Genomic DNA, 19375 nt, shown 5'->3' with positions numbered 1-19375 from the left:
CTTTTCTCACTCCTTCTTGCCCCTCCCTTTCTCATGTTCCTACTCTTGTCCCCTTCCCACCACTCCTGCACCATCAATTGCCCTCCCCCTTTCTCTCTGTTCTCTTGCTCTTACCGTCTCCCTCCTTCCTACTCCTTCTCATCTTTTCCTTCTCTCCTGTTCCCTCATCATATTTCTTCTTGCCACGTCCCCAACTCTCTCTCTCTTGCTCTCTTCTGCCCCTCATCTATTTCTCTCACTTGCTTTCTGTGTGCCCCATCCCTTTCTTTTTGTCCCCTTCTCTCACCCCTTCCTCCATTTGTTCTCCCTGTCCCCTGTTCTCCCTCATTCTCTTCTCCTCCTGCCTCTTCTTACCCCCTCAATCTCTTCCCCTGCCCTTTCTTTTACCCCCTCATTCTCTGTACTTCATGCCCCTTATGTCCTTATTTTCTCTACCTCCTACTCCTTCTGTTACTCTCTCATTCTCTTCCCCTCCTGTCCTTTCTACTGTTCCTCTTTCTCTACCCCCCCCCCCCCCCATAAGAACAGCCATACTGGGTCACACCAATGGCCCATCTAGCTCAGTATACTGCTTCCAGCAGTGGCCAATCCAGGTCACAAGTACCTGGTAGAAACCTAATTAGTAGCCATATTCCACGTTACCAATCCCAGGGCAAGCAGTGGCTTCCCCCTCCTTATCTTTACCTCCTCTTTTTGTACCTCTTCTCCTGCGCCCTAACTCTTTCCTGGCACTCCTCTTATCCCCTCTCACCCTCCTGCCTCATGTCTTGAACTCTCTTCTCCTTCCTCTGCCTCTCCTTTCTTCCTGCCCCTTCTCTTGAACCTTCTTTCTCTTCCCCCTTGTTTTGTCCTCTCCTTTTCCTCTTCTCCCCTCATTGTCTTGCCCTCCCCTCCTCCCTCCCTTTTCTCTTCTCCCCTTCTTCTCTTGCCCCCTCTACCTCTCCTTTCTTCCTGCCCCTTCTCTTGAACCTTGTCTTCCCCCTTGTTTTGTCCTCTCCCCTCCCTCTTTTCCCCTCATTCTCTTGCCCTCCCCTCCCTCTTTTCCCCTCATTCTCTTGCCCTCCCCTCCCTCTTTTCCCCTCATTCTCTTGCCCTCCCCTCCCTCTTCTCCCCTCATTCTCTCAGTCCTTCCTCTTCTCTCGCGCACCCGCACCTTTACCACACACAGGCACAGCCTCCTCCACTGTCTCCAGTCCCACCACCAGCGCCGGGCCCAGCAAGCCGTCAGTCTCATTGCGCCACAACCTTTCTGACCAATCAGCAGCTGAGACAAAGACTGGCATCGCCTCTCTAAGGACCAATGAACTGCAGATGGGCGGAGCCACACCAGCCGGTTCTGAGAGGGCGGGATTTCCATTTGTTGTAGTTTCTCACAGCGCGCGGTGGGAGGGGCTGAGCCGATTGTCATGGAAGCCGGAAGTGATGACACACCCGGAACAGGAAGATAAAAGTGTAGGTTAGCGGCGTAGAAGAGCAATAATGTGTCATCAGCGACAGCGTGAGGAGAGGCAGAGAAGAAGCTGGGGAGTCTGACACGGCCACGCAATGACCGGCTGTCTTGGGCTCTAACAGCTTCATTTGGTGCGTAAACTGACCTTTGTGAAGAGCGTTTGATGCATTGATCTGAGTCAAAGCCTCATCCTGTCCCTTTAAATGTACCAGACACGTGGCCACAGGGAATTCCCTTCCTCCACACTTGTGACCATTCTCTGGTCCATGATTACGAAACTCTCTTCTCTTTAGGTCAGGGAATTACTTAAGGTTGTTTCCCCCACCCAGATGATATAATTGCATTGGCTTTTCACGCAACAGGTTGCATCTGATGGATATATCCCTTTTACAGGGATTTCATGACAGCTGATCCTGACCAGCACATGACCCATGCTGTCTGCCCAGAAAGATACTCTGGATTGCAGCTGTCCCCCCCCCCCCCCCCCCCCCCCCCCCCCCCGCGCACACCTTGTCCTTAGGTTTTTAACTGCCGTTCACTGCAGATTATCCCCTCTAACTAGAAATAAAAAAGGCATCATCTTATTTTCTTTTCCGTGTTTTATTTTGTTTGATTTCTATTGATCCCCTCTAACTGAAAGTCCGCGTTTTTTGTGTGTTGTCTTGTATCTGTCATTTCCTAAGTATGTTGTATCTTGTCCTGATATCATTATGTATGTTTTATCTAATTATCCACTTCCAATCCTACATGATATACTTATGCACCTTTATTTGTAACAATTCTGAAATTATTATTCTGTTAATATGATTGCCATGATATTCTTAATCACCTTATAGTAACATAGTAACATAGTAGATGACGGCAGAAAAAGACCTGCACGGTCCATCCAGTCTGCCCAACAAGATAACTCATATTTGCTGCTTTTTGTGTATACCCTACTTTGATTTGTACCTGTGCTCTTCAGGGCACAGACCATATAAGTCTGCCCAGCACTATCCCCGCCTCCCAACCTCCAGCCCCGCCTCCCAATCTTGACTAAGCTCCTGAGGATCCATTCCTTCGGCACAGGATTCCTTTATGTTTATCCCACGCATTTTTGAATTCCGTTACTGTTTTCATTTCCACCACCTCCCGCGGGAGGGCATTCCAAGCATCCACTACTCTCTCCGTGAAAAAATACTTCCTGACATTTTTCTTGAGTCTGCCCCCCTTCAATCTCATTTCATGTCCTCTCATTCTACCACCTTCCCATCTCCGGAAAAGGTTCGTTTGCAGATTAATACCTTTCAAATATTTGAACGTCTGTATCATATCACCCCTGTTTCTCCTTTCCTCCAGAGTATACGTTTAGTTCAGCAAGTCTCTCCTCATACGTCTTATAACGCAAATCCCATACCATTCTCGTAGCTTTTCTTTGCACCGCTTCAATTCTTTTTACATCCTTAACAAGATACGGCCTCCAAAACTGAACACAATACTCCAGGTGGGGCCTCACCAACGACTTATACATCAACACCCCCTTTCTTCTGCTGGTCACACCTCTCTCTATACAGCCTAACAACCTTCTAGCTACGGCCACCGCCTTGTCACACTGTTTCGTCGCCTTCAAATCCTCAGATACTATCACCCCAAGATCCCTTTCTCCGCCCGTACCTATCAGACTCTCCCCGCCTAACACATACGTCTCCCGTGGATTTCTATTCCCTAAGTGCATCACTTTGCATTTCTTCGCATTGAATTTTAATTGCCAAACCTTAGACCATTCTTCTAGCTTCCTCAGATCTTTTTTCATGTTTTCCACTCCCTCCGTGGTGTCCACTCTGTTACAGATCTTAGTATCATCCGCAAATAGGCAAACTTTACCTTCTAACCCTTCGGCAATGTCACTCACAAATATATTGAACAGAATCGGCCCCAGCACCGATCCCTGAGGCACTCCACTACTCACCTTTCCTTCATCTGTATCTATATTCTGAAATTCTTATTCTATTAATGTGAATGTCGTCGTAACATTTTGTAAGCCACATTGAGCCTGCAAATGGGTGGGAAAATGTGGGATATTTATTTTATTTTATTTATTGCATTTGTATCCCACGTTATCCCACCTCTTTGCTGGCTCAATGTGGCTTACAATACATCATGGATAGTGGAAATGAGAGGAGAATAGACATTTGGTGTTACAGAAGGTTTTTGGGTTATACAAGTGTAGCAAATAAATGTAAGTATTGCCATACTAGAACAGACCAACGGTCCATCAAGCCCAGCAACCTGTTTCCAACAGTGGCCAATCTAGGTCACAAATACCCAGCAACAGTGGGGTAGCCACATGTGGGCCGGGGACCACCCATTTATGGCTCAGGCCCACCCAACAGTAGCACATGTTTAGCGGTAGCTACTGGGGATCCCAAGCTCTGCAATTTGAAGACTTCCCCATGATGCTAATGCAAATACTACACTTCACGATACCAGCACCTGCACATGCTCAGTTTTCAGCACATGCCTGCTGCAGATTGTCAAGGTGGAAAGAAGCATTTTCTCGCCAGCTGAGATTTTCTTTGGTGGTGGGGGAGGGTGGAGAATACTTGGTGCCCACCCAAAATCTGTTGTCTGGCTACGCCCCTGCCCAGCAAGATACCAAAAAAGTTCAATACATTTTATGCTGCTTATCCCAGAAATGGCAGTGGATTTTCCCCAAGTCAAATTTAATAATGGCCTATGGACTCCCCCCCCCCCCCCCCCCCCCCCGAAAATGAACTCTGGCATACCTTTAGAGGAGGGAGAATTTTCTGGGGGTCACTAAGCAGACAGAGCTGGTATTGACGGCCAGGTGAGAGAATCGGAGTAAAGGCCAGCCCATGGAGACTGGGTTACGAGATAAGACATTGGAGAAAATTCTGCTCTTTCGTAGCAATGAGGGATTTCCCTTTTTCTTCAGCCTCCTCCTCTCACACCAGCACACCTTCCTCAAATCCAGGATTGCTCCTACATTCTTTCCTGCAGGTCCAGGATCCACCCCCCCCCCCCCCCCGCCACATCAGTCTCCCTTTCCCTGCAGCCCCCTCCTCACACCAGTACACCTTCCCCAAATTCAGCATCATGCCTGCCTTCCTTCTTGCAGGTCCAGGATCGCTGCCGCTTCCTTCTCCTTCCCCCACTGCCACTGCAGTGCTTGCAGCTTACATTTTTGGGCCATCCACAAGGGAAGCAGGAAGCAGCAGATGCCAGACTTGCGGGAGGAGAAAGTAGGGAGCGATGCGACTTCGCACCCCTGAGAGTTCACTGTAGCTCACCAGGGGCCACGGCGCACAGATTGGGAACTGCTGCCTTAGAGGAAATGAGGGATAGGGAAGGTATGATAGACATTTAAATACTTGAGCGGTATTAATATACAAACCTTTTCAAAGATGTGGGAAAGAGAGAGTTGAGGGGGGGATATGATTCAGATCTACAGGTAAAAGTGAATTGATTTTTCACTTTTCAAAAAATACAAAGGCAAGGCGACAATCAATGAAATTACATGGAAATAGTTTTAAAAGAAATTGGAGGAAATATCTTTTTGGGCATAAAAATGGTTTGAACAATTGGCCACTATATAATCGATTATGCTTGGGTACGGTTAGATTTTCAGTTACAGTTAGGTACTGCACTGCAAAGACGCTGTTTTTTTTCCCCTTGGCATTTTATCGTGATCCTAAGTTTCAAGAATGTGTTCTCAACTGCTGGCTGGAGTATGAGATTAATAATGCTGCGCATCTTCTCCAGTGATATACTGGGAGGCGGCGGTCCTTCGAGGAGAAATTATTAGCTACTCTTCCCACATCAAGAAAACAAGAGATTGGGAAATCTTGTGTTTGGGAGATCAATTAAATAGGGCTTGACAGCATTTCTTGGGGGGGGGGGGGGGTTGCACATTGCAGCTCATAAGCAGTTTCTTGAGCTTCAAACTGCACTGAACACCTCATACATCAATGTGCATTGGTCAGACTAGCTTTAAAATAGCAGTGACTGGATGTTACACCGTCAAATCTATACCCCATTGGACACGGAGCAAGAGTATTGTGCTCCATACGACTTAAACTTTTTGTTGCATTGCAGACAGTCTTGCCTTCCCTCTACACTTTGACAGCATTTTACTTTGTCCTTTAAGAGTCATGTGGAGCTTGTTGGTGACCCTTTGGTTACGGATTAGCTTCCAATTCAAGGCAACATGGATTTTGAACTTAGTATGGATAATCCAGTATTTCCTGTGTGGGGTAGTAAGAACATTACTTTGTTGGAACATGTGTTGAGTCCGGAGGGACAGTTAATCAATTTTGAAGTTTTGCAGCAGTGTATCAATATCACTTGGGGAAATAGCTTTGCATATTGTCAGTTAAAGTGGCTTCATTGGACTTGGACAAACTGCCCATGAATTTGGATAATCAGGTCTGTTCTTTTTTTCTTGGTATCTCTGACTCTAAACTTTGTTTCGGACCTTCACAAAACAATACTTAAATGGGAGCCTAGGAAGGATCTTGCGGTGATTCATCAGAGGTGGATAGAGGATTTGGGGATCCTCTTGGAGGATTGGGACCTCCAGGCAAGTTTGCAACAACTCTCCTCTATTACAAAATCTGCAAGACTTCAGGAATGTTATTATAGGTTACTTTACAGGGCTTATTTCACCCAGCAGCAATTGTTATTCAGGTGGTATTCCATCAGCTTCTTGTAACAAATGTGGGCATGATATTGGTACTTTTATCCATTCCTTTTAGTCCTGCCTACTGATATAAGACTTCTGGGGCAAATTAGTTAGATACCTAGTCACTTATGTGGCAATAGAATATCTGGGATGGTAGATCAGCTTTTATTGGGTAGACCTGGAGCTTTTCGTGGTCTAGGAAGGGGTACCATTATTCTTTGCTGTAAATTGTCTGGTGGGACATAAATGTATACTTCAATATTGGACAGTTCCGACATCTCCGGAATATTGGCATTGGAGAAATCAAGTCCGCCAGTTAGCTATATGGTAGGGCATCCCTTAAACGCAGGAAATCTTTTTTTTGTTGGTTTGGGATTCTTATCTGTGGTCACTTACACCAAGGGGCTACAGTTTACTGCTCAATGCACCGAGAGTCCTGGTCTGTTCTCAGTGGGGATATGAGGGTTATGGCCCTCACTATATCAATATAGCTCTGTATATATATTAACGTAAAACTAGATAGGTGTATACCTTTTGGAGGGACGTGGTGCCAACCATTCTTTACTGCATTGGGGTCTGTTAAGGAAGGGTGGGAGGACTTCTTGGGGGCTACAAGAGTACAAGCTCCTATGGATCTGGGCATGATGCTGTTGTTTTAAGAGGGATGGGTAGTGGGGAGGGTTTACAGGGGGTGAAGGGATGTTGATTGATAACAGGTGGGGGACAGGGGAGAATGGATGATGAAATAAATTCGTGCTATTGGTTTATCCTGCCTATTTAATAAGTTTCACATAAAAGTATTAACATGACAACTTATGGAAGATTAAGGGGCGCTGTTGTAACTGGCAGTGGTCTTAGTTTGTTATTTGGGGTCCTGTTTACTAAGCTACGCTAAGGGAGTGCTGGCATTTTTAGCGTGTGCTAAACGACACTCATATATTCCTATGGGTAGTAAACGGGACCCTTGGTGTGTTCTCTCGATATGATTATTTTCTTTAATAATTTTACTATACATCTTGCTGCCGTTATTCTATATTGTGGACGTATGTTTGAGAATATTTTCCTGTTTTTCTTATGGATATACTTTTTTTTTTAATTACTTCAGTTGCATTCTTTGTGATGTGATTATATATTTCGAAATGATGAAAATTTAAAAAAAATTTTTTGAGCAAGTTCTTGGAGTAAAAGTCCGTAGTCTGTTATTGAGACAGACATGGGGAAGCAAAAAGGGCAGGGGGGGTCCACACCTTCCACAAAAGAGCAAGCACAGCACGAAGCCACTGCTTGCCCTGGGATTGTGGGATCTTAATATGTTGCTACTAATTGGGTTTCTGGCAGGTACTTGTGACCTGAATTGGCCACTGTTTGAAAGCAGGATCCTGGGCTTGATGGACCATTGGTCTGACCCAGTATCGCTATTCTTATGTTTTTAGAGTGGCAAAATTCCTGCCACTTTCCAAATAAGGTATATAGAGCATCCAGAAAATAATTTTAAAGGAAACTTGATAACAAGTAACTTTTTAAAAGTCACCAGAAAATGCAACGGGTATCTCATTAGCAAAACTTTGCAGTGCTCGAGTAAGGCTGAGCTGAAGCAGGAGAATGCAACTAATGAATTGGAGCCTTGTAAAAGAAAAAGGCCAGCCTCGACAGAATAAAACCCCCAAAAGAGGAATCTGCAACTGGTTGATTTTCCTAATTCAGCTAGAAATAGTATGGTGAACCATTGGTAAAACCCAATTTACAGCCAACCCGACATAGCCATGATTCATCTAATGACTGCCTTGGGGCTAATTACAAAACAGTTCTTAATACATTAGGTAAGTAATGCCATACTGGGAAAAGACCAATGGTCCATCGAGCCCAGCATCCTGTCCACGACAGCGGCCAATTCAGGCCAAGGGCACCTGGTGAGCTTCACAAACATTCTATACATGTTGTTCCTGGAATTGTGGATTTTTCCTAAGCGGTTTATGGACTTGTCCTTTAGGAAACCGTCTAACCCCTTTTTAAACTCTGCTAAGCTAACCGCCTTCACCACTTTCTCCGGCAACAAATTCCAGAGTTTAATTATACGTTGGGTGAAGAAACATTTTCTCAGATTTGTTTTACATTTACTACACTGTAGTTTCATCGCATGCCCCCTAGTCCTAGTATTTTTGGAAAGCGTGAACAGACGCTTCACATCCACCTGTTCCACTCCACTCATTATTTTATATACCTCTATCATGTCTCCCCTCAGCCGTCTCTTCTCCAAGCTGAATAGCTCTAGCCTCCTTAATCTTTCTTCATAGGGAAGTCGTCCCATCCCCGCTATCATTTTAGTCGCCCTTCGCTGCACCTTTTCCAATTCTACTATATCTTTCTTGAGATGCGGCGACCAGAATTGAACACAATACTCAAGGTGCGGTCGCACCATGGAGCGATACAACGGCATTATAACATCCTCACACCTGTTTTCCATACCTTTCCTAAAGCAGCATCCATTTACTTTGCACCAGGCCTGAGAGTGAGTTTTCTGCACACTGATTCTTGACCTACCATAGCTGCTGTTCATACTGTACAGTGTTTTCCTTCTCTCGCTTGTCAATTTCTGTTGCTTTTCACTGTGCTTTGGATTTTTATTCTGTGTCCTTTCTAAAGAGCGTGACTGAGTGAAAGCTTTTCTGAAGGTGATGGTACACTGGAGTTTTGCACTTGTATAATGGGTTATTGAATACCAAGGGCTGAATTTATTTAAAAAAATTTTCTTGCATTCTAGGTGTTCGATAAAAGACCTTTAATGAATTGGGCCTTAAGAGTGAATGATCCACACTGATACGGTTCTGTTGTTTTTCTTTACAGGCTGGAAGTAGCTTTTTTTTTTTTCTCTTTTCACGCATCTGTCTCTCCAACAATGCAGTTGGAAACCTGGTCGGTGTTTGAGGCTGGCCAGGACTCTTGTCTCCTAGATGGACTATCGGTGGTTAATGTCTCCACCAGGCGCATTGTCCCTGAGAAACCCAGCAACATATACACAGGTATCTGACACTTTACAGTACCCTCAAAATAAAGTGTGGTTTGCTTTGATGCTTTTCTGCCACTCTTACAGTAGTTGCAAAATTGTGGTGCTGGGACATTGTGCTGTTTTGCCAGGATGCTTGGGGGCTCTGATGTTAGGGTGCTTGTATTCGGCTATTTTGTATCCCAAATGGATTCCCACTTATGGATTTCTCAGCAGCATAATGAAACTATTAAATGCTGGTGCTGTATTTTCATAGCTATACAAAATGGTATTGTGATTAGCATGTGAACACATCTCCTTGTTTTGTTGGCTGGAACTGATGCAAGGGAGGGTGTATCACACATAAAACAAGGGATTAGTTCTGTTAAACTCAAGGTTTGTTGTATGGAGAGACTACTGTGTTTTGATTTTTGAGTCAATTATTCACACACATTCTATGTAGGCATACACAAAACATTGCTTTGCATTTTCTTCTAGTACTAAGTATCATTTCTACAGCACACTGTACACTAAACATGTAAGAGGCAGTTCCTGCTCGACAGAGCTTAAAATCTAATCAAGACCAACAGGTCAAATAGGGGCCAAGGGAATTAGCTTGAAGTCCCCCCTCACCTACCACCGCAAGTATTTGCAAACCCTGTTGGTACCTGTTGACTGACGCATTAGCTCAACTTTGGGGTAGTAATTGGTGCAAAATTTCAGGGGGGAGGACGGCTCATTTACTAATACTATTGTGCTTTGGAAAATGCAGTATAAATTTGTAATGGCATCTCTAGGGCTACACTGCAACAATCAGATCTTTGCCCCGAGTGCCAACAGAGTAGGGCCACCTTGGCTCACATGTTTTGGCATCGTGACTACAATTAGAACATTACCGGGCATATAATTTAACTTTAATATAAGTACATAAGTACATAAGTAATGCCATACTGGGAAAAGACCAAGGGTCCATCGAGCCCAGCATCCTGTCCACGACAGCGGCCAATCCAGGCCAAGGGCACCTGGCAAGCTTCCCAAACGTACAAACATTCTATACATGTTATTCCTGGAATTTTGGATTTTTCCAAGTCCGTTTAGTAGCGGTTTATGGACTTGTCCTTTAGGAAACCATCCAACCCCTTTTTAAACTCTGCTAAGCTAACCGCCTTCACCACATTTTCCGGCAATGAATTCCAGAGTTTAATTACACGTTGGGTGAAGAAACATTTTCTCCGATTTGTTTTAAATTTACTACACTGTAGTTTCATCGCATGCCCCCTAGTCCTAGTATTTTTGGAAAGCGTGAACAGACGCTTCACATCCACCTGTTCCACTCCACTCATTATTTTATATACCTCTATCATGTCATATATCATTAGGGATTTAATCAAATGGCTTCAGTGGGACACTCCAGCCTTTCACTATGGCTTATTAATAATGGAGACTTGGAGATCCAGGACATGACTTCTGCTAGAGGGCTCTCTCGTCAAAGAATTTGGGAAGCCTTTTGAAATGCCCTTGCCCCCAGTTGCACATAGTCGAATATTAAATATGAAACCTTAGGCTATATAGTGGCCTATGGAATGTTCATGCCCTGGAGGTTTTATTTTTTGGTTACTATGCAAGAGTTTTGTCTAAAGGTACGCAGTCGTGTACCTGGCTGTAGTAAGGGTTAACATCTTTAACGTTTTTTGTTCTTTATTATTTTGTTTGGTTCTTGTTTCTCATAACAACTTATGACATGATTGTACTGCTTTTATCGTCAATAAAAAAAAGCTTTTGCTATAAATTCATAATAAACACTTTCTATTTTTGTCTGGGCATTTTATTTTTCTATTCATGTTGTTCCCAGTTTCTGTCTTCTGCTTTGCTACTAACTTTCCAGTGGTTGCTGTCTGTCCTTTCTCCTCTCATCCTGTCTTCCATTCCTTCGCATCTGTCTCTGACATATTGATCTTTCTATTTTAGCTCTTGTGTACTCAGATTTCACCTTTTTCTCTTACCCATCACTTCTCCACCTTGTTTTACTTTTCACCTAACTATAAACTTTCCATCTCCCATTTTGACTGTCTCACTCCTTTCACAGTCTTATTACCTACCTACCTTCCTTTATTTAAAAAAATGTGTATCCCACACCGTCTGCAGTTCTGGACGGCTTACATCAAAACATAATAAAATTTACAAATATATAACACTTAAAACACCAAGACAAGAGCATGTAAACTTTCATTCTCTGAATTAGAGTGGAGGAGTGGCCTAATGGTTAGTGCAATAGGCCTGGATCCTGGCAACCTGGGATTGATTAGCACTGCAGCTCCTTGTGGCCTTGGGCAAGTCATTTAACCCTCCATTGCCCCAGATACCAAAACTTAGATTGTGAGCCCTCTAGGGACAGAGAGAGTATCTGCATATGTGTACAGCACTGCGTATGTCTAGTAGACCTATAGAAATGATCATTATTAGTAGTAGTAAAATCATCCAAATGTTTGTAGCTGTTTACTGAAGGGGAGCATTGATTGTACTTGTCTCCACTGTTGAGAGACGGTTCCATAATTGTGGAACTGTGACCATGAAAACCTTTTCTCTGATTTCCTCTAATCTTACCTGCCTGACAGAGGGGATTTCAAGCAGACTCTGAGATCTCATAAGTGACTGGGAATATATACTTTGAGGGCAGTAAAAGGACATAAGCGAGATTCATCCTGAAGTGTTTTAAAAACAAGTGTCTCAATCTAATAGGAAGCCAGTACAGCTGCATCGATATTGACGTATATTTCAACCCCCCCCCCGCTTTAGTCGGCATTTTCTCCGAATACCCCATATCTTCCCTTCTATCGTCTCCATTTTCTACTCTTCCCTTTCCAGAATCCATCCCTTGCTCTTTCACTCCCTGCATATCTCCCTCCTCTTGACTCTCAACCCCCCTCCCTGTACTTTGACTTTCACTTCTAGAGGTTGCTGGCGGTGAGCAGAGATTCATACATAACTGTTCACAGCCAGCTCCAGAGTCTTCCTTTTGCCATGTCCCGCTTATGTGGAAATAGGATGTCCTCCTTATAGGAAAAGCTCTGGAGCCATCTGCCAGCACTATATGTATGGGTGGGAGGGGAGTTGAGAGATGCGGGGAATGAAGGGAGAGATACCAGATGAGATTAGGGAGTGTGGAAGAGAGAGAAAGAGAGATGCCGGACCATGGGGGAAGTTAGCTGAGTGGCACCCATTAAAAAGACCCTGGAGAGAACCCGGCTTGAGCACCCCCAGACCAGGGCCCTCAACCAGAGAGTCCCTTAAGCTGCATTATCCCTGCAGAACAAGGCTTATCAGGTGTTGAGAAAGCATCCAGTGGGTGTCCTGATCTACCTCAGCCTTCTTGGAAAAGATGAGCATGGGAAAATCCAGAGTAAACTGCACTGCTAAAAGATAACGCACCTTGTTAAATCAGCCTGTGTATGGTTTTGCTGAATACAATCCCCAGACACCTATGTTTTTATATCTCTTTCTGTGTTTCAGAGCAAACTAAACAAGTGGACAAGGAGAGTGTTGAAATGATTCCAGAGATATCGGATCGGATGTGCTGTTCCACCTGCCAGTGTGTGTTCGAGAACCGCGAGGAGCAAGTAAGGAAGGGAGGGTAAAGATGGGGGTTGGGGGAAGAGTTGAAAGATAAGGCCATAGCTGATAGTAAATGAATTCTTTGCTAAAGAGTGACAAGATTCCATTCAGAATCTCAGAAAGTAGCAACATTCCATATTACAAATCCCAGGACAAGCAGTTGCTTCCCATGTCTGCCTCAATAGCAGACTATGGAATTTTCCTCCAGGAATTTGTCCAAACCTTTATTAAACCCAGATACGCTAACCATTGTTAAATGCCAGGATGTTTAGTACAGCTACTAGAAAAGACTGTCCTTAAAGCCCTTCCCTGCTTCTTCCCCCAAATTGTATCCCTTTCTAATAATGGCATTAATTTGCACTGTTATGCCTCTGGTTCTAATCACTGTCCAAATTGGTGTGTGTATTTTTTTTTTTTTTAAATAATGATCTTTCTTTTTCTGCTGCAGATTGAGCACTACAAATTGGACTGGCACCGCTTTAACTTGAAACAGAGGCTTATGGGAAAGGTCACAGTGAGCGTGCAAGAATTTGAGGACAGGACATGTGCAGGTAAGAGAGATTAGGCACTGCATCGCTTAAGGTATTGTCGTACCAGGCAGAAAAGAATCAAAGTAGCAGGAGATGTGAATTAGTAGGTTAATGGTTAGTGCAGTGGTCTGAGAAGGGGAACTGGGTTCAATTTCCAGTGTGACTCTGGACAAGTCGCTTAATCCTCCATTCCCCCAGGTACAAAATTAGTGTCCTGTATATAATATGTAAACCGGTTTGATTGTAACCACAGAAAGGCAAATGTCCTTCCCTTGTCTAGAATCACCAGGAGGTCCGTATAATCTGAAAAACCTTTGTGTATCTTGGAGACTAAAAGCTCCTCGCTTTAGCTGTAAGAAACATTGCAGGGACTTATCTGTGCCTCTCCCTTGCATTGTGAGAAGAGGGCCCTGTGGTCTAGTGTGTGTCACACTTTGCTTTCCTTCCAAAAAGGATAAAGAGTCATGAATTTGATAAACCACCTTTCTCTGTCCCTAGTGGGCTCACATGTTTTCCTATCTGGGGCAATGGAGGGTTAAGGAACTTCAGATCTTTATTTTAAAATGAATCTTAGTGGCTGTTGCAATGTTCCCTTTAGCTTCTGGTCTTGGTGCACTTCTGACGTCCCTTTGTTTTGCCCTTCCTTATCATAATTTGTTCCTTTTCATTCTTCTCATTCTCTGTTTTTAATGCTTGTCTTCCTCTCCTTACTTGTGAACTGTAGGTGATGTGTCCAGCATAAGTGGCTCAGACTGGGAAGATTCTTCAGAAGAAACCGAGACAGATCAGTTACCTGCAGGTGGCAGTCTCGCAAGTGAGAGTGCACGCGAGGAGGGCAATCGTACGGGCAGCCAATCCCACAGAGTACTCTTCCAGAATGCTGAGGGGCAGTTCCTGTCTGTGTATCGTTGTGTGTTGAGCACCCAGAAGGCAAGTTAAAGGCTCCAGGTGCAGGAGGAGGGGGAACAGACGGCCCCTCCTCTAGGGGAAGCGAAACAGTCCATAATACAGAATAGAGGATGGGAGCGACCAGGGGGAACAAGGAAATGGGACATGATGGAAAACTCCGTTAGATTGTATCTCAAAAAGCTTGTAGACAATGGTGCTGTTAAAATGCACCAAAAGCTCTATGAAAGGAGAAGAGAAACGGATACTTCAGAGGGATATTAAACGAGGGAAAGGAAATGCTAGATTGGAAGGAATTGGCAGATGCTTCATCCTATTCCTAATATTCTTATTTTGGGGAAAATAACTGAGAGCTTCTCTGTCATGGTTGTTCCCAGAGACGGCGAAGATATCGGGATAGGCTCCAGTTTTGTCTCACTCTTGAACACGATTGTTCTGGTGACAGTGATAGATATTTATGAAGGGAACTGGATAAGGAGAATGAGATTCAATTTGTCGGCTGCATTGGTTTGTGTGAATGAGAAATACTCTGGAGTTGGTTGCTGGAAAAAACCTCATATTGTTACCCGTGTTTAATTGTTATTTTTATTTTAGTTACCCCGCGCTTTCCCACTCATGGCAGGCTCAATGCGGCTTACATATACAGGTACTTATTTGTACCTGGGGCAATGGAGGGTTAAGTGACTTGCCCAGAGTCACAAGGAGCTGCCTGTGCCTGAAGTGGGAATCAAACTCAGTTCCCCAGGACCAGAGTCCACCACCCTAACCACTATTAGAGCCACATGACAGGAAGGATAGTTCAGAATTCTGTTAATATTTTTTTTACTGCTATTTAACTGCTTATAGTGCTCTTGGGGTTCACTGCAGACTATTTCCCATTAGCCCTGGCCATTTTAAATTACTCCCTGGGAGCATCGAAATGTGTGTGAGAGGCCCAATGTTTCTGGGGAAAGGGGAATACAGGCATAGCAGCTAATTATACAAATTAAACAGCTTTAACTTGTGAAGTTTATTGCATCCTTCAGCATTCATTTTGCACAATAAGCTGCCTTGCATGTATTTGCATGCTTCATAGCTCATTCTTTAATATGTTGTGGTGTACAAAATCCTGCATTAAGTTGCATTAGTAAATAGAAGTTTATATTTGTCTATTATTCATTCATGCATTACCTATCAGGTAGAGTAAGTCAGACACTTTAATGCAGCTGCATAAATGCCGGTGGGTACTATTTTAAAGACCCTCCATTGTCTGCCAGTAGTGCCATGAACTTGGATTGGCTGCTTTGGGAACAGGATATTGGGCTTGATGGACCACTGGCCTGTATTATTCGGCCAGTGGCTCTGGGAGGGGGCAGTCTAGAGCAAGATAGGTGCTGTGAAGGATTGACTGTCTCCCCTTTGCCTAAGGTTGCTGAGATGGAGCCGTCAGACCTGGTGGAGTCTTTGAAGAGTCTGCATGTTAACAGCTGCTGGGTGATTCTCATGGCAGGAGGAGGTCATTTTGCTGGAGCAGTCTTCAACGGGTAGGAAGAGGCTTTGCCGTTTTCAGGCTCCACATCAGTCGAGAGGAGTAGGTGGGAGACTTGAACAGGGCTTAGGGGGCTTCTGATGAGTAAATCTGCTAACAATCGGGGTTCCTGGGAGTGAGTGAGGGTTCATGAAAAAGCATGTACATGGTGAGGGAGAAGTGGACGAGGGAGGTGTCTCCTGGTGGCTTATAATGGCAGTTTGATGAGAAGGGTTAAGGGGCTGTCTGGCTGCCATTAGGGGAGAAGGTTGCTTCTGAGGAAGGGAATGCATTCTGATGTGACTGGGGGAGGGGGATAGGGAGGCAACGGTATCTCTTTGATATGAGAGGATGCAGTGAAGGGCATGCTCACTTCTGTTGAGGAGGGTGAGAAAATTCCCGTAGGCACAATTAATAATTTTTACTGTTTATAATCTCCCACTTTGAAAAGGAATGAAGCGGTGAAACACAAAACTTTCCATCGATACACCATTCGAGCCAAGAGAGGGACATCGCAAGGGCTCCATGACCGCCAGAACCGTGGCAGCATGCCTAGGTCAGCAGGAGCCTCTCTGCGACGCTATAATGAAGTGGCTCTGGTAAAGGTGAGTGCCGTGGTGGGGGTCATAGGCTGTGGTGCTGGGCACTGTGCTGCAAGGACACAAGTTCTGAGGAGAAACTGCTCATTCAGAGGTGCAGGGCGGTGTGAAGGGAGTTTTCCGCGAGGGGCTGCAGGGGTGTGTGATTTTTACGATACAGCCATATGATGGGAGGTGTAAAGAGAGTTTTCCGCAAGGGGGTGCAAAGGTCTGTGCAGCTATGTGACGGGAGGGTCACGTGAGGGTGCATGATGGGGTTTGAAAGGAGGGTCATATGAGGGGTGCTGTGGTATGTAGGATGCAGCTACGTGAAGGGAGGGGGTGGGACGGTGCATGGCCTAGGGCTGTGCCTGGGATCACCAAGCCCCATTGAAGGTGAGAACTTCAAAATGCTCTGTCTTCTGTATTAGCTGTACAGCTCTGCTTGTATCTGATGCTGTATGAAAAGAGCAGGCGCTGATGCCTTTGTCTCTGTGCAGGATATACACGCCGTGCTGGAGAGCTGGGCCCAAGAGATGCAGGAAGCACACGCCATCTTCTTGCGTGCTCCCAGTCACAACAGAGCTATCTTCTATGGAACGAAAAACAGCCTTTTGCAGAAGAACGATCCCCGTGTGCACAACATTCCCATTGCCACACGCAGGGCCACATTCAAGGAGGTTAAACGAGTGCATGTTGCACTTGCTGCCCTGCAGGTGTACGGTGAGACCCTCTACCCCTACCTCCCCCATAGCCCACCTTTTCTGTGGTGAGGGAGCAATGACTTCCTCTTATATAATTAGGTAATCGAAGGATAAATTAGACCTTTTTTTTAGATTTTTATTCTCTTTTAGGGAAGGACACAGATACCACGGATATCGGTTCTCCCAAAAAAGTCTGGAAAAAGATGAAAAACATTACGTTGAAAGAGCCCTGTAGAGCAGAGACACACGGTGAGTTACACCCTCAGCAGTTACAGGAGAGAAGCCCTGAATCACACTTCAGTGCTGGTAGAAATAATATGATAAGGGCAATTCATTTTCTGGAGCCTACACAGGATGTCCATTAAAAAAAAACAAAAAAAAAAAACAGGACCCCCCCCCCCCCCCCAACCTTTTTCCAAGTAACCCAAAAACAAACGTGCTACTATTTTTAGAAAAAAATTATAATAAATTACTATTATTGACGAGCTACTTCAAGATGTTATAAAATCTGGATGATCCCTGTTTTCAACATGATGACATAGGTCATGACCACTAAAGTCAGGATGTGACTATTAAGATCCATTTTTAGCAAAGTGGCGTTTAGTGAAGAAGATGAAGTTGTGATTAAATCTTTGTAACAAAATAAGACACATGGCACAAAGCGTTTGCTAAAGGAGTTGCCTGATAAAGGTTGGACATATGGCAGACTAAAGAATCTACTTTGATACAACAGAATCAACCAAGTGCCGAGCTGGAAGCGGGTGCCTACAATCTACATGAACTGAAGAAAACGTCATTAAAGTTGAGGAGTTTGTGTTAAACCAGGAGGATAAAGCGCAGACTCATCGAACAATCATCGGTAGGGGAAATTGTGAAGCAAGAGGAAAGACAAAGGGCTACTGAACTAACAGAGGCTAAGAAGCCCTGGTATCAATATTGCAAACTACAAACAGTATCGATTATCAAGTTTCCTGAATTTCATTTAGTTCACGGATGATAAAATCTTTACTGTAGCTTTGCTGGTCAACAGACAAAACGATCATGTCTATGCTCCAAATGGCACAGAAAACAAAAACTTAGCAGCCACTCATTTGTTCTGCACTCTTACAACATTCAGGAGACAAATGGTTTCTTTCGTTATCTTTGCCTAAGGCCAGACAAGCATTCATTTCATGGAACCAGATTAAAATCGATTGCAATTACAGAGACATTCTACCGCAGCAGAAACTTCTGCCTGAAATTTGAGACATTTCTGAACGCTTTATTTTTCAACAGGCTAGAGCTCTGGCGCATTGAGCTTGAAGAAAAGTTGAGCTGTCAATTAATGAAACCCCAGCTTGGCCTCCAAACAGTCCAGATCTAAATCCGGTTAATTACAAAATCTGGTGTTCAGTGTTTACAGAACAAAAGTAACTGATGTCTTAGTCCTAGTCCTATGTCAGTGAATATTGGATGCATGGAACAAAGTTGACCAGCAAGTATTTGAAGTTATCAATCAGTGGCTTTGATTTGTGAATGTGTCACAGTCAAAGAAGGACATTTTGAATACATCACAAGCCACACCCACTCCCTGCCTCCTTTGACATCACTAGACATGACCTCTTTTGCATAGCCATGCCCCTTGTCCCACCTTATTTGCATAGTCCTGCCCCAATCCCAACCCCTTTGGTGATGACACAAGAAGTGACATCCTAGCTGTACCCCTTTTCCAAGATGACCAGTACTGTATACATAACATCACTTCCTGTTTCCACTTCTAGCCACCATCTTGGATGGGGTCACGTGATGGGAAGTGACATCAAAAAAACCCTGCTGTTCCCCCTGGAGTCTTGAAGGAATGTGCTCATGCACAGCTTAACTTTTTTTTTTTTTTTTTTCCTCACTGCATCTCAAAAAAGGTATAGTGGAATTAGAAAAGGTACAGAGAAGGGCAATGAAAATAATAAAGTGGATGCGATGACAAAGGCTAAAGCGACTAGGGCTCTTTAGCTTGGAGAAAAGATGGCTGTGGGGAGATATGGTAGAGGTCTATAAAATGAGTGGTGTGGAACGGGTAGATGTGACTCGCTTGTTTATTCTTTCCAAAAATACTAGGACTAGGGGGCACGCAATGAAGCTATAAAGTAGTACATTTACAATAAATTGGAGAAAATATTTCTTCACTCAACGTGTAATGAAAATCTGGAATTTGTTGCCAGAGAATCTAGTAAAAGCAGTTAACTTAGCGGGTTTAAAAAAGGTTTGGATAACTTCCTTAAAGTCCATAAGCCATTATTAAAGTGGGCTTTAGGGAAAATCCATGCTGGGCTATATTATGTGGATGTAACAGCCTATATTATGTTTTTAACAATTGTAACATTACATAGTAGATGACGGCAGAAAAAGACCTGCACGGTCTATCCAGTCTGCCCAAGATAAACTCGT

General features: G+C 44.2%; 2 protein-coding genes across 4 annotated transcripts in view; one reads left to right on the top strand and one right to left on the bottom strand.

The window, feature by feature from the left end:
* Nucleotides 1-1615, bottom strand: part of ATG9A (autophagy related 9A) — a 110812-nt gene extending 109197 nt beyond the window's left edge. Inside the window, exon 1 of one of the 3 annotated variants that reach the window (XM_030210019.1) lies at nt 1596-1615. The gene's annotated coding sequence lies outside the window, so the exon portion shown is untranslated. Of the gene's footprint in view, nt 1-1153; nt 1240-1595 lie in introns of those variants that run through there. The other 2 variants (XM_030210016.1, XM_030210017.1) reach the window with 2 other exon arrangements.
* Nucleotides 1484-19375, top strand: part of ANKZF1 (ankyrin repeat and zinc finger peptidyl tRNA hydrolase 1) — a 34145-nt gene continuing 16253 nt past the window's right edge. The window contains exons 1-9 of the mRNA XM_030210022.1: nt 1484-1581; nt 8976-9151; nt 12625-12731; nt 13175-13277; nt 13981-14186; nt 15570-15685; nt 16121-16274; nt 16748-16970; nt 17102-17200. Coding sequence (XP_030065882.1) covers nt 9028-9151; nt 12625-12731; nt 13175-13277; nt 13981-14186; nt 15570-15685; nt 16121-16274; nt 16748-16970; nt 17102-17200 — 1132 coding nt within the window. The 5' untranslated portion in view covers nt 1484-1581; nt 8976-9027. The remainder of the gene's footprint in view (nt 1582-8975; nt 9152-12624; nt 12732-13174; nt 13278-13980; nt 14187-15569; nt 15686-16120; nt 16275-16747; nt 16971-17101; nt 17201-19375) is intronic.

This window comes from Microcaecilia unicolor, chromosome 7, assembly GCF_901765095.1.
Source record: "Microcaecilia unicolor chromosome 7, aMicUni1.1, whole genome shotgun sequence".
Taxonomy (NCBI): Eukaryota; Metazoa; Chordata; class Amphibia; order Gymnophiona; family Siphonopidae; genus Microcaecilia; species Microcaecilia unicolor.
Note: the sequence above shows the minus strand (reverse complement) of the source record. Positions and strands in the feature narration are given on the sequence as shown.